Source organism: Mesocricetus auratus, unplaced genomic scaffold (genome assembly GCF_017639785.1).
Source record: "Mesocricetus auratus isolate SY011 unplaced genomic scaffold, BCM_Maur_2.0 Super-Scaffold_100676, whole genome shotgun sequence".
Lineage (NCBI taxonomy): Eukaryota > Metazoa > Chordata > Mammalia > Rodentia > Cricetidae > Mesocricetus > Mesocricetus auratus.
Window position 1 is genome coordinate 14,090,840 of NW_024429266.1, and position 15,567 is coordinate 14,106,406.

Below are 15,567 nucleotides of genomic sequence, written 5' to 3' on the forward strand. Positions count from 1 at the left end.
GACTTCAAGGCCAGCCTTGTCTACATAGTAATTTTCAAGGCAGCCAGGGGCTACTTAAAGAGACCTAGTTTCAAAACAAAATGAAGGAAAAAACCAAAAATGATTTTATTCCTATTCTTACTCCTATTATTAAGAATTTATTTGCAAACACAGAAATAGATTTGTTGACCTAGGGTATTCCACTTTATACTATAGCTACTAGTGCATAAATGCTCCCGTGTTTAATACAACTTTACAACAGTTTTTGGTGATTATTTTGAGAGTGTAAATCTATCTTGATAATTGCATTTATACTTACGTGTATATAATTTTATAGCCTTTGGAGTGATTAGTTCTCTTAAAGCTTTTATGTGGAAAACTTTTAGCATGGAAATAATTTTAGAACACTTTTACTTAAATGATGTTAACATTTGTGCTTATTTTATGTTGCAGGGATTAGAATACTGCGAAGAAAGATACACACTGGATTTAGCAGGTGGCATGTTCCCCTTAAGAGGACAGACTAGTAATACTAAATTGTTGGGATGCCAGAGTATAGAGAGATTCCCATCTCATGGTGATAGGGAAGAAAGTATGAGAGAAGGTTGGTTTAAATTACTATTTTGTGTTGTGATGACTTAAGATTTATGACAGGTTTCTAGAACTATAATATTTCTGACAGTTGAAAATTAAGATCCTGGTTATGTCATTTATTTAGGCTTTCAGCTCTTTCTTGCTCTCTGGATTACTTATGCAGAAATGAACAATGAGTGATCCTTGTGTTTGACTCCGTTTTAATTAGTGTAACTTGCTTTTGGTTGATTTGTTGATTTTCTTTTCTGTGTTTTGTGTTGTTTGTTATTTGTTTATCTTTAGCCATGGTGTATGTTATTTATTTTTAGCCATGCTGTATTTACCTTGACCTCCAATTTTCTTTAGCATTTCCTTCTTCTGGGTAAATATCCTGGGGTAGATTTCTTTACATTCAACATTGATCCATTTTCCATTCCTTTCATCAGGTGTAGCCTTTGACATTTTGCATTTCTGAGTCCTGCTTCTTTTTCTGTAGATGAGGTGATACTCTGTGCTTTTCATAAGCATTAAAGGAGAGTGTCACGGTTCCTACAATTCTGGAAATGCCTTCAACTGCACATGTATCTAGTTACTTTAATTTAGTGAGTTCATTCATCTCATAGATGTCCTGTGTCATAGTTCTAACATTTTAATTTATGATCCTGTTTCCACATACAAATGAACATGTTAAAAACTTAACATGCCATCTTTCTTATTTCTTATCTACATCTTCCTTCCTTTTTCAGTTGCCATTAGTGGTATCTGGGGTTTTTAATTTTCTCTTTCTGCTGGGGCCCCTTTTCTGGTCTTGTGCCACTCACTGCCAGTCTGGGTATTTGTTTTACTTTCACTATATGGCTCAATCTGTCTTCTCAACTACGTTCCTCTAAAGAATTAAACCTCAGTACTTAGAGACACACATTTTGGGTATTGGATAAACTTCTATGCTAGCTGTGTACCATCCTTGGAGAAATACTCTTTGAAATCCTTTGTATTTTCTACTTTGGTGTGTCAAAGTCACTGAAGTATTAACTGAAAACAAAGAACCTTCTGATGAGAACTTCCCAATATCTAAAGAGGAACATCAGGGTATAAGTGAAACTCAAATGATAGATAGGAATTAAATGTTACTATAATTCTTTATTCTGTTTTTGAAAAATAGTTGGTTTTTCATTTGTTTGTTTGCAGCTCTGTCCCCTGATACTAGTGTTTCTGTTTTCACCTGGCAAGTGAATATATATGGACAGGGAAAGCCTTCTGTGTACTTAGGACTTTTTGACATAAATCGTTGGTATCATGCACAGATGCCAGATTCATTAAGGTATGTTTACTGTGTTTTGTTACCCCTTCTCCATCAGATATTGCTATGCATAGATGATCAGTGTCTCAGTACTTTTTAAAAATTTTTTTTTTTAGGTCAGGAGAATCTCTACATAATTGCTCTTATTTTGCATTGTGGTCATTGGATTCAGTTGTAAGTAGGACTTCTCCACATCACATCTTGGATATACTTGTACACGAGAGAAGTTTAAATCGAGGTGTTCCTCCTTCATACCCACCTCCAGAGCAGTTTTTTAATCCAAGTACTTTTAATTTTGGTATGTATTTCCATAATATTTTGAGGAAAATAATGTATAATGAAGTATGTTAGTTGTATATTGGTTCAGTTTATGTATGTCATCTGTTCATATCTCACTGGCATTTAACTTAGATTATTTTGTTAATACACAGTTACATGTACATGAGAAATTTAGTATGTGCTTGTACGTTAATACTATTTTGAATCTTGTAGAATATGTCAGTTAATATGTTAGTGATAAAGTTTGTCACTGTCTCAGAAGAAAATATGTGAAGTTTACTTAAGAATTTATTCTTGCTGGGTGTGGTGGCACATGTCTTTAATCCCAGCCTGTTTACATAGAGTTGCAGGCCAGCCAGGAGTACAAAGTGAGACCCTGTCCTTTTTTTTTTTTTAAAGAGGGTTACCTGTAGTAAACATTTAATTTGAATTTTAAAATCTTTTTTTTTCTTTTTAAGATGCCACTTGTTTGTTAAACTCTGGAGTTATCCATGTAACTTGTGCTGGATTTCAGAAGGAGGTATGTATGAATAACACCACTCGGAGTGCGGTAATTGAGCTGAAGTCGAATGTTAGAATACACATGATTTCACGGATTTAATCTCATGCTATTTGTAAACTAATTCATCTTAAATAGTAGTTTCTGCTAGGTTTCTGCGTTTCGCATCTTGCTACCTCAGTTTTAATGACGGCTTGCTAGAAGGGGTATTGAAGTGTTTTAGCTGTTTTGTGTGGATGTTTTCTACTTGAACGCCAATCACATCTGGATGGTTGCTGGGAAGACGGGAAGCACAGGTCCATCTGCTCTGCCTTTTAAGTGCTGGGTTTAAAGACTCACTGCACCTGAGGTTCATGTTTGTGTGGTGACCCAGGGAGGGCTTTGCCTTGGCTCTTCTCAGAAATAATACAAAGTTGACATGGGAATGGTATAAAAATAGTTTTCTGAGGTAACATGATGTGCAGATGTGGTAGTCAGCCACCTGTAAATAGTTGCCGTAACTTAGCTATCTTAGTGGTACTTTATTCATGATAAAGAAATATTTCTTGAGTTCAGGAATCTGTAAGCTCCTTAACTTGATCCTGCAATTTATTCAATTTTCCACTATTTCTATAGTTATTTTTTGTTTTAACTTAAATATTAAATACAAAGTGTTTCATAATTGGATTTGAATTGATTATTGGTTGTTTTTGGACTGATTTTTCTTTCATAGACTTTGGCATTTTTAAAGAAATCAGGACCATCTCTCAATGAAGTCATTCCTGACAGTTACAATCGGTGTCTTGTTGCTGGTCTTCTTTCGCCAAGACTTATTGACATTCAGCCTTCCAGTTTAAGTCAAGTGAGACAGTTAACTATATTCTTTCGGGTTACATGTTACTATCTATTGCAATATGAATGTAAATCTACTGTATATTTTTTGCAAAAGTAGGTAATGTGGTACCATGCTCATTCTATATCCTCATGCTGTTTATCATTCTTTGGATTTGGCTTCCAAGTCACCTAATTTGGCTAGAGAAATGACTAACAGTTAAGAACAATTGTTGCTCTTGAAGGAGACCCAGGTTCAATTCCCAGAATCCATATGGTATCTTAGAACCATCTGTAATTTCAGTTCCAGGGGATTTGATGTCCTCTTTTGACGATGTCCTCTTGACGGCTGCAGGCATGGCACATACATACACACGATGCACATACATACATGTAGGCAAAAACACCAGAAAAAAAGTCACACATAGATGTGGGCCTGGCAAAGTAAGCATATAATCCTAGTTACTGAGGGAACAAGATCACAAGTTTAGTCAGGCTGGGCCACAGAGTGAATTCAAGGTAAGACCTATCTTAAAGTAAAAAGAGAGCTGAGGATATACAGGTTGGGGCACAGTGCTTGCCTAGCATGCCCTGGGCTCCGGTTTCAGCCCCCAGTACCACCAGTAAATGGAAAAACATTTTGATTCCCTTAGCTGTCTAGTTGGTTTCGTAAAACATGCTGTACATGTCTTCTGGGTGTCCTAATTTTCCCACCTCTAACCCAATGCTGGTTATTACCATCCTTTGCTTTTCTCACTGTTTTGCCCAGGTTGGCCTCAAATTTGTGATCCTCTCATCTTGACCTCCCAAGTGCTGGAATTGTACACATGTGATTTATTGTCTCTCTGCCTTTAGCCAAACTAGGGAGTCATAACTATTTTGCAGCCTTTCACTGCTTGTGATGTCATACTTTTTTTTCTTTTCTCTTTAACACGGTTTAGGAAGAACAATTAGAAGCTATATTGTCAGCAGCAATTCAGACAAGTTCCCTGGGACTTTTGACTGGTTATATTAGAACATGGATAACAGAAGGTAACAGTTTAACTTTTTAAAAATTAAATATATACTTTTAAAATTACAGTTCGTGGTTTCACTTTTTGTGAGATAATTATAAATTCACATAAACTTGTATGGCATAATAGTGAATCTGTGTATACTTTATAGCAGTTTTCTTCCCCGAATGAATAATGTAATCTAGCAGACCTCTTGTGCAGTATCATATCCAAGATTCTGAGCATTGCTGGTCCTTATCTGCCTCCTTGCCTGGTGCCTGAGCACTAATGTCCTCTCTACTGCCTCAGTGTCATTTCTCATGTGGTCATAAACTGAGTCGTACAGTTTATGACTTTTACATACCTTTCCACTCAGCTAAATTCCCTGGAGATACATTGTGTGTCTCTTGCTCTTTACGTGTATCTGTGCACATATGCATACGTGAGTGCACTCTGCCACCGTATTGTTCTGTTGTAAACAATTTGAAAGAAAGCATCCTGCTTCTTACTTATTTCAATTTTATCTGAAAACAATACTCACCTGTAAAAACTTTGTGATTACAAAATTAAGGGTAACACCAATTGAGAACTTACCAGTGTTCCAGAAACTATAGCTAGAGGGAGGGGTTTGGAGGAATACAGCATCTTTTGTGTTTTTGAGTTGTTTGGGGCATTTGTTTGTTTATTCCCTGGCTGTCCTGGAACTCACTCTATAGACCAGGCTAACCCCAAATTCAGAGATTTGAGTATGTCTGCCTCCTCAGTGCTGGAAGTATTGAGTCTTTTAATATTCCCAAATTTCTGAAGTCCAATTTAAAAGACTTTAGGCCAGCTGTTTTGGTTTTGGTTTTGTTTCGTCGGTTTTGGTTTAGATTTTTCCAGACAGAGTTTCTCTGTGTAGCTTTGCAGCCTGTCTTAGAACTTGAACTTGTTCCATAAACCAGGCTCTCCTCAAACTCACAGAGGTCCATCTAGCTCTGCCTGCACTGGGATTAAAGATTTATTTGTTTGTTTAAGATTGCTTTCCAGTTTCTACTTATTGATCTTCCTCATAACCACTCGCTGCCCCTCATCATCTTCATTGGGTTTTGTACCTTGGGAAGCATGGTTCCTGCAATAAGGTGCACCAAGATACGTTTGATAGAAGTTGATGTTAAATTCATGAGCTTGGTTAAGGTGGACTCCTGCCTGGTTCCTCTTACAAAGAACTAATTTTCATTTTGGAGTTAATAATCATTCTTTTTATCTTTTTTTTCTTTTATAAATACAAATAAGAACAACCAAATTCTGCTGCTAATCTACGTTTTGTTCTTGAATGGACATGGAATAAGGTGGTTCTCACAAAAGAAGAATTTGACAGGCTTTGTGAGTATTAAGTCTGGGTTCAGGGCAAATTTTAATTTAACAGTTACTAGTTAAAATCTAATCTTGATGTTTTATTTACAGATAAGACATTTGTTTGAGACAAGGTCTCAGTAACTTAGGCTGACATGAACCTCACTGTAGTCCACGCTTGCTTGCAACTTGTGCTGAGCCTCCCTCTAGCCTCCGTGTGCTTTGAATTACAGGCATAAGCTACCATAGCTAGCTCAGTAATAGTTTTAATATTCGGGATGTAAAATCTTAAGATTTACAGTCTTGGACGAAAACATTTAATTAAAGTGGTTAAAACAATGTATAAATCTTTTCACTGGCAATACATTAGTAAGCTACATTAGCATATCATCATAGCTTTGTGGCCAAAGATGATCCTGCCTTTATACCTCCCAAGTACTGGGATTATAGTTGTGTGCCTCTGCACCTGACTGTAACTTAACTGTTATGGAAGTTTTGAAGACTTTGTGGCTTTTTGTTGTTATTGTTTGTTTTCTTAACGTTTTATGGTATTGAAATACAGGTATAGTATTATAAATTTATTAGAAAAAGATTAGAACTTGATTTAAGAGACTCAGAAATTAAGATAGATGTTGGGTTTTTGTTTGTTTAGTTTTTCTTTGTTTTGTTTTTTTATGTTTTTGCTTTGTTTTGCTTTTGTTGTTGTTGAGACAGAGTTTTCTCTGTATTGTTTTGGAGGCTGTCCTGGAACTAGCTCTGTAGACCAGGCTGACCTCAAAGATCCACCTGCCTCTGCTTCTGCCTTCTGAGTGCTGGGATTAAAGGCATACGCCACCAACGCCCGGCTTGGTTTTTGGTTTTTTGAGACAGAATTTCTCTATAGCTTTGGAGCCTGTCCTGGAACTTGCTCTGTAGGCTGGCCTCAAATCACAAATTTACCTTCCTCTGTGCTGGAATTAAAGGCATGCGCCACCACCGCCTGGCTAATTATTGTTTAGGTTAGTCACACATTAAATATTGATGGTTTATTAAAGTAAATCCATATCTTATGACACATAGTAGTTAGGAGGATAAGCTGTAGACCTATATTGAATTTATCATCTTACTTTGACTCTGGTTTTATATTGAAAGCACTTTCTGAGTTCCTTAATATTTGCCTATTTTAGCATATATATGCCTATATTTTTAAAGCCTATCATCCTTTAGAATAGTGGGACTTGAAGAAAGTATACATTGACTAATGCATTTTATCCTTGGAAGGTGTACCATTATTTGATGGTTCATGTCGGTTCATCGATCCGCAAACCATACAGTCTATCCAGCAGTGCCATTTACTTCTTAGCAACCTTAACACAGTCTTAAGCTGTTTTGCAATGGAGGCCCAGGGCGTCACTGAAAGAGGTATGCACTTTATACAAACGAGTGTTTCATTACATTTTAACTTCACTCTCTTATTTACTACTTGGTGAGGCATTGTATAAAGAGGAAATTAATTCTCCAAGATGAAAATGCTTTTCAGTAGTTTGTGTGGTGTATGTGAATGTGCATGCACACGTGTCATATTGTGCAGCTGTCTCAAGACAGCTCTGTTTGGCTCTTTCTGTCTCCTTTTATGTGTGTTCAGGGATTGAACTTAGGTCTTCCACGCTTTTTTTTTTTGACGGGTGTTTACTCACTGAGCCATCTTGCTGGCCTTAGAATTTACTACCAGTAGAATTTAAAATTTGAGGTTAACACATATTTTTGTCTTAAAGGAAGTGACTTTCTGTTGTTTTGTTTCTGCTTTATTTTGCCATTTCAGCAAAAGAAAAAGTACAATTTCATTTAAAGGCCTAATTTCAGCAATCTATTTTCAATCTATTTTAATTGCATTTTGCATGAAACAATTGTAGTTACACAAAAATGCCCTTTTTTAGTCAGTGAGTTATCTTAATATTTTAGAGATTTGCTTAACCTCACTTTGGCTCAGTGTACACTAAATACAAGCTAAATTGTATATGTATGTGTATGTATGCATTTTAAATTGTCATTCATGCCATTAAATTGAAAATTAACACAACCAATGTTAATTCTTTTTTATAGGACTGGTGGACTTGAGCAATAAGCATATGGTTACCCAGCTTATCTGTCAGTATGCACAAATGGTTCTGTGGTTTTCTCATTCTGGGCTTTTACCTGAAGGCTTAGGTAAAGTATTTGATACATGAATATTGATTGAAATGTCCTAACTCCATAATATTCTTGTTCTGTTCTGAGCCTTCATTATCTTTTTAGTCTTCATTCTCCCTTACTTTGTATCTGCATTGCCTCACAGAGGTTCCTCCATCTGCGTTCATTGATTAGCATGTAAAATAAGAGCAAATTTGAGAAAACATGACTTCTAAAATATCACTTAAACACCCATACAACTGTGGCTTTTATAACCGAATTTACTGATGTCTTGTTTAGTTCTTTTGTTGTTGTTTTGTTCTGTTTTGAGAAAGGGTCTCACTGTATATCCCTATCTGGCCTGAAACTCATGTAGACTGGTCTAATCTCAAAATCATAGTTTCACCTGTTTCTCCTTCCTGGGTGCTCTAACTGTCCTAGAACTCAGTATGTAAACCAGCCTGGCCTAGACCTCACAGAGATCCACCTTCTGTGTACTGGGATTAGAAGTGTATATCCCATGCTGGTATTAATATGTTTGTTAATATTTGCCATCAGTTAAATGGTTCCTTTAATTAATTAGAAACTTGTTGAGAGATTTTTAGTACTGGCTCCCATAGAGTTTGTTTACAGCAAAGACCTGACTTGTATTTCTAGGAAGCACAGTGGATTCTACCTTAAAATTGCTCTTACTATGTGTGTAATTGCTGATCTTACTCTTTTACAATTGTTTATATTACTTTGAATAAATGGTGAATATTATTTGTTTTCAATTTTTTTTGTGCCACATTACTAGGAGTACTTTGTACGTTGTTAAGTCCCATCCAGCATCCTTATTACAAACTTCATGAGAGATTGATTCCTTACTCTACGTGTTTGTTTGTTGGATGTATCTGAATAAACACTTGATACTTTAAGAATTTTATAGATGTATACAATGTGTTTTGATTAACTGTGCTTTTTCTCAAACTCTTCCTAGATCCATTCCCCCCCACTCCTTTTCCAATTTTATTGATTAAATTTTAGCAAGACTAGGCCAGACGGTAGTAAATAGCACAAGCCTTTAATCCCAGCACCCAGGAGGCAGAGGCAGGCAGATGTATGAGTTCAGGGTCACCCTGGTCTACAGATCTGAATTCCAGGACAATCAGAGTTACACAAAAGTCCCGTCTTGAAAAATAAATAAATTTTAGCAAGACTAAAAATTAATTATGCAATTAGAGTAAAATCAGTTGTTATAACCTAAATTTTGAGATATTTTGGCAATATTACTAACTTTTCCCCAACTTTAATAAACCTCCAGATGATGCTCTGCAACTATCAAGGGTACGCTACAACTACCCTGTGATCCAGAACTTCTATACCAGCCGTCGACAGAAGTGTGAGCGCTCCCCCAGGTACAGTGCAGCCTCTATAGTATTCACGCTCCGACTATAAGATGACTAGCTGAACTTCTAGGTCAAGTATTGTCATAACTAACACTGCTAGTTGGATTGTTTGTTTTAACTTAATGTCTATACCTTTTCATTGACATAATTTCTTCATACAACTCCTTTCAGATCCTCCCACCCATATCTGTGTCCTTTCTTGCTCTCTCTCATTAGAAAGCAAACAGGCATCTAAAAACAAACAAATAAGATAAAAGAAAACCTGATCAGGACAAAATAAACAAATGAACAAAGAAAAATCACAAGAAGCACACTTTGACAAGCACAAAAATCCCCTTAAAAACACAAAATCAGAAACTATAATATATAAGCAAAAGACAGTAGGGCGAGAACAAAAGTCCAGATAAAGCATTATGGGAACAAAATACCATTGAGTTTGTTTTGTGTTGGGCATCTACCTTCTGGCAATACACAAGTATGACTTAACAAAGTCATAAATTTTTAGTAGTTATCACTCTCAGATATGCAGCCCAGTCTCATGAAATGTATTCCGTATCTATGTATGTATTTATAAGTCAGGATATGGGGCCTTGCAGATGATATGATAGTATACATAGTGACCCTAAAAATTCCAACAAGAAAATCCTATAGCTGATAAACACTTTAGCAAGTAGCAGGATACAAAATTAGTACACAGAAATTAGAGACCTTCCTTTGAACAAAGGACAAACAAACTGAGAAAGAAATCAGGGAAACTGTACCTTTCACAGTAGCTGAAAAAATATCTTGTGGAACTCCAGTCAAGCAAGCATAAGACTTGTATAATAAAAACTTGTAAGACATTGAAGAAAGAAATTGGAAGAGATTCAGAAGCTTGAAAGGTCTCCCATCCTCATTGATTGGTAGGATTAATATTGTGAAAATGGAATCCGACCTAATGTGAGAGCATCCTATCATTATTTCCCAAATAAGATGCTATTCCTGAGTGATTTATCACAGGAGATTGTGGAGTCACTCTTCCACCCTCCAGGCATTCTTATTTAGAAAAAAGACTGGAATCTTCTACTCATCGAAAACCTATGAATACATCATGAATTGGTTATTTTAGCAGTTTTCAAAACTTGGATCTTTTTTCCTTTTCATATTTTTGTCTTCTCTCATAAAAGTGTAAAAAAAGAATAGCCTAGTTAGTTGCTTGGTAATAAAAAGGGCATGATAGTAGAAGTATTTAGAACCTGAATTCTGTGTCTGGAATTAATAAGCTAGTCGTCTTCTTCAGATTGACCAAGTAGCATTTAGGGCTTTGTCATGGCTTGCAGATACTGACTCCAGATTTCTTGGGTCAGATTCTCCTGGGAATGAGCTGTAATCCTAATGCGCTGTGAATTTTGGAAACCAGTCCTTTAGTGTAACTGTTCTAGGATAATGGAGGTAAACTTGGGGAGTTAATTGGGCAGTGACTGTTGTAGGACTTAAAGGTAGCTGAACATAACCTTGAACTTGATTCTCCTACCTCAGAAAATGTAGTGTGGTTCTCTGCTTCTGGTCTGACTTGGCATATTTTAAAGCTTTAAGGCCATTATTTTGTAAGTGTGTGTCCTTTGGAAAGTTTGCTTTATTTGCAAGCTGCAATATAAATATAGAAGTCAAATGTTCAGGGCACTTAGTATATGTCTGACACTTTAACAGTTTCGATAAATAAAAACTGCTGCTAGCCGGGCGTTGGTGGTGCACGCCTTTAATCCCAGCACTTGGGAGGCAGAGGCAGGCGGATCTCTGTGAGTTCGAGGCCAGCCTGGTCTACAGAGTGAGTCCTAGGACAGCCTCCAAAGCTACAGAGAAACCCTGTCTCAAAAAACCAAAAAAAAAAAAAAAAAAAAAAACTGCTGCTGCTGAAGATAGGCAGGGCTGGAATCTGCTCGCCATAAAAGGTGTTCAGTAATACATTTTTGAATGAATAAATCAGAATTCAGCTCTGAGTTGGAACAGAAATATTTTTACTATCTGGGGCTGCTGATAATTAATTCAGAATGGTTAATAGTCTCAGCTATTTTGCTGGTTAGACCCCATTCTTTCCTAGTATTTTGTCTTCACTGGCTGGCTTGATAATAACTGAACTTGAAGCAACTTAGGGGTTTTTCTGACCAGTGAATGGCACCTTATTTCTGTGATCTCATGATACTGAGTGAAGTCGCTTCCCACCTGTCTTCTGGTAACTGCGTAGTTTTTGACCATTTGATGCTTACTGTTTTGATATCAGTAGTTAACATTAATACAGAGAATCTCATGTTTCTTGTATTGCAGAGGGAAGTGGAACCATGATTGCTTGATGATTGATGGATTAGTTTCTCAACTAGGAGATCAAGTTGAGAAACTGTGGAAACGGGATGAAGGAGGCACAGGAAAATACCCTCCTGCTAGCATCCATGTAGGTTACAGTAATATGGAATCATTTAAAGAGTCTGAGTGGAGGGAGGAGTATTTGAAACTGAATGACGTTTTCATGCCTGACATAAGAAAGTGGGACATGAAGAAAAGACTAAAAAGCATTGACATTTTTATCTTTTTTCTTTTATAGGCACTACTTGACATATATTTATTAGACAACATTACTGAGAAAAGCAAACATGCTATTGTATCCTTTAAACTTTTAATAAGTATTTGTATATTACCAAAAATCATAAAATTCCAGTAGCGAGACTCTCAAATATGTAACAAAGTCTCCTTCCCCCCACCTAAGTATGTGGGTTTTTTTGTTTGTTTGTTTGGTTTGGTTTGGTTTTTGTGGTTTTTCGAGACAAGGTTTCTCTGTATTGTTTTGTAGGCTGTCTTGAAGCTCGCTTTGTAGACCAGGCTGGCCTCAAACTCAGAGAGATCCACCTGCCTCTGCCTCCCGAGTGCTGGGATTGAAGGTGTGCGCCACCAACGCCCGGCTCTAAGTATGTATTCTTAACTCAGAATCAGTCGGTCAGGCTTCGATAGCTAGTAATAAATGTAAACGTATATGTAAGTAATTGTTTTAGGCTGGCAGTTGGGGTGAGAGAAGTCAGTAGATGAGTGCTGGTTACCTAGCATGTGCTCTTACCCAGCATGGGTCAGGCTGTGGGCTAGATCTCCAACACTAATATTGCTGGTGGCAAGCTGCCATTCCATTCTCAGTAGAGTTAATGTATGTGTTGAAGATGACTACCATGGGAGTTCACTCACAGAACTGGAGATAAGACTCAGTGTTTAGGTAAAGTGCTTCTTAGCTACCATGAAGACCTGAGTTCATGTCCCCAGTACCCACATAAAAGCCAGGGAGTGGTGTGTGCCTGTAGTCCCAGCATGAAGGAAGCAGAGACATGGATTTTAGGGTGTTGCTAGTCAATCAGTTGAGTCAAGTGATAGATCCAGATCCAGTGTGAGAGAGACTTTCTCAAAAAAATGAAAATAATGTGTGAGCCATATCTGGTGAGTTATCCCTCCGTGTCTGACTTCTGGCCTCCAAATGTCCCTGAAAACACCCATAAGCACATGGGTGCACAGACCCACACACTGTGTACCCACACATGAACAACTTTTTAAAGTTAGCTTGATACAGCCTTAGGCATTATTTGGACCTCATGCTTTTTGTGGCAATGTTTTGTCATAATATTGGTTTAGCCTTATATATTGCTTGTTCATAATTTATAAGGTACTTGATGTATTTGCTTAAACTGTCAGCTTTTGCCAAATAAGAGTTTAATCTATAGCTCTTTTAAACTTACTTAACTGGTTACTTGGATTTACTGTTTGTTTTAATGAATGAGGTATGTTTTTGTTCAGTCTTTTGTTGTAACACTAAAATACAGAGAATAAATAAGGTTGACATAGGGCTTCTTTTGCCCATGTTTAATGAACTATATCCATAGCTGGGTATCCTTAATGGCCTTGTAAACTAAGTTTTTAAAAACCTCTTAATCCTACTTTCTATTCCCTATTCTAAGTGTGTGTGTATATATATGATTTTTTCTTTAAGTTTATTGTCCTTAACCCTTTTTTAAAAGACCATTTATTTGCTACTTGATATTATGTATTCCTTTCCAAACAAAATGGAAACTCCCATCGAATCTTTTCCAACTGCCTTTGCTATTTCTTGGGGCCAAGTTAAGTTAGTTCAAGGATTTTGGCTTCTAGATCATAATGACTATGAGGTATGTATTTCACTTGGAATATGAGCTTTTGTAAGTCAGTACACTGGAAAGATATATAACTAGATTGTTTTTGACATAAGATGATGTTGTCTATTTCTAGAGGTAATAGCACTTGAGTGCTCTCACCCAAGCAGCAAGAATTCCAGTTGATAACCTCAGGTTACTTGCTGTTTAAAGAAGGGGTCATACAGGTAGATGGTTGGGAATGGTGCAGCACTGACTGTTGTGTTAAGAGATGTGTTTGGGTTTTGGCATAAGCCAAAGAAGATTTGTTAATGAGACATGAAATTGGTATAGGAAGACTTTGTATACAAGGCTTCAAAGGTATGACACTTTTGTTCTTTGAACTCTACCATAGATTAGCTCCTTTTAGCTTGCATTAAACTTAATTTTGATTTCTGTGATTTTATTTTTAATTCTGCTTACCCTTTTAAGGGCCATCGACTTTGTCTAAATAAAAAGAACTATTTGTATTTACTACTTCATCATTTTTCAGAATGGTTTAGACCTTCTGTTTCACCCAGTTACTGCAAAACCTACATCATGGCAGCATTCAAAGATAATTGAAGCCTTTATGAGTCAGGGAGAGCACAAACAGGCTCTCCGATATCTTCAGACAATGAAGCCAACAGTGTCCAGTAGCAGTGATGTCATTCTTCACCTCACTGTCCTGCTTTTTAATAGGTAAGTACATCTTAAAAATAGAAGTCCTTTGACACATTTTAATAAATGGAATTGGTTAATGAATGAAATAGATAGTAAAAATATATATAACCAGGTAAGGTGGCATATATCCATAATCCCAATACTCAAAAAATGGAGAGTTATGAATTCTTGCCCAGCCCTAGATACATGAGACCCCATCTTAAGAAAATAAAAGTACATAATTTTACATTGGTCACATTACCTAATATCCTTATAAGAAATGTATGGTGGCTTTCACCTAGAATGTGATACATAACAAGTACTTTGAGTAAAAAAGTAAACCTCTGAAACAAGTCTTGTCAGTGGGATCTGAGTTTAACACAGTATTAAGTTACTTTTCTGTTGCTGTGATAAAACACCATGGCCAAGGAAACTTATAGAAGAAAGTGTATTTGGACTTGGGTTTCCAGAGAGTCACCGTGGCAGGAGATAGGGTGGCTGGGGAGTAATGCTGAGAGTTCACATCCTTTACCCTAAGCATGAAGTAGAGAGTGGGCACTGAGAATGGCAGCTCAAGGCTTTTAGACATCAAACCTACTTCCAGCTAGGCTGCGCCTCCTAGACCTCCCCCCAAAAGTGTCACCAACTGGTGACCAAAGTACTAATACCTGAGCCTGTGGGAGTCATTCAAGTCACCACAAACACAAGATTATTTTTACCACCAAGTGCACAGAATCCCAGACTGGTGTTAGACTCTTGTGTAAGCATCAGTGCTTCATTAAAATGGTGTTACTGCTCACAGAACAGGTCAGAGCTTCCACTTGAAGTCTCAAGTTGATCCGTTTTCTAAGCAGACCTTGGTGTAAATCAGCCAAAGCCACCTACTGCAGGTCTTCACAATTCTGCTCCCATGTTCTGCTGATGCTAAGTATCACTACCATAATATCCTGACTTTTCTCTGTCATACCACACAAACCTTCAGTCCTTTCCAGGCTGCCTTAAGATTTTGCCACCTCATCAGTCAGCTTTATTTTTCTGCTACATAATGCTTAAATATTGAAAAGCTGCATAAAATTGGGGTGTCTAGTTGTAGCTGGGTATAGTGGTGCACACCTTTAATTACAGCCCTGGGAATGCAGAGGCAGGCAGATCTCTCTGAGTTGACGGCCAGCCTGGTCTACAGAGTGAGTTCCAGGACAGCCAGGGCTACATAGTCTTGTGGGGGAGGAGATGTCCTAATGATGATAGTCAATGCAGTAGGGAATACAATATATTTATTTACCAGAGAGAGAGTCACACAAGCTAGGAATCAGAAGTGTGACTGGCTTCCAAAAGAGGTCCTTTTTCCTTTTGCTTCCTTTTATCTCTACCTGTGCTAATTTACTTATCTCCACCTTCATGGGCGGATATCTTCGTGGGATTCACTCCTACAGTGACCAGTTGT

The 15,567-nt window shown here is 37.2% G+C and overlaps 1 protein-coding gene across 3 annotated transcripts in view; it reads left to right on the top strand.

The window, feature by feature from the left end:
- Ahctf1 (AT-hook containing transcription factor 1) overlaps positions 1–15,567 on the top strand; it is a 56,208-nt gene that overhangs the window by 12,959 nt on the left and 27,682 nt on the right. For all 3 annotated transcript variants that reach the window (XM_005078149.4, XM_021231871.2, XM_021231870.2), the window contains exons 8-21: positions 433–583; positions 1,741–1,873; positions 1,969–2,150; positions 2,590–2,651; positions 3,343–3,471; positions 4,382–4,472; positions 5,708–5,797; positions 7,028–7,168; positions 7,850–7,954; positions 9,219–9,312; positions 11,608–11,731; positions 11,882–11,938; positions 13,332–13,478; positions 13,975–14,162. In XM_005078149.4, the coding sequence (XP_005078206.1) occupies positions 433–583; positions 1,741–1,873; positions 1,969–2,150; positions 2,590–2,651; positions 3,343–3,471; positions 4,382–4,472; positions 5,708–5,797; positions 7,028–7,168; positions 7,850–7,954; positions 9,219–9,312; positions 11,608–11,731; positions 11,882–11,938; positions 13,332–13,478; positions 13,975–14,162 (1,694 nt within the window). The remainder of the gene's footprint in view (positions 1–432; positions 584–1,740; positions 1,874–1,968; positions 2,151–2,589; positions 2,652–3,342; positions 3,472–4,381; positions 4,473–5,707; positions 5,798–7,027; positions 7,169–7,849; positions 7,955–9,218; positions 9,313–11,607; positions 11,732–11,881; positions 11,939–13,331; positions 13,479–13,974; positions 14,163–15,567) is intronic.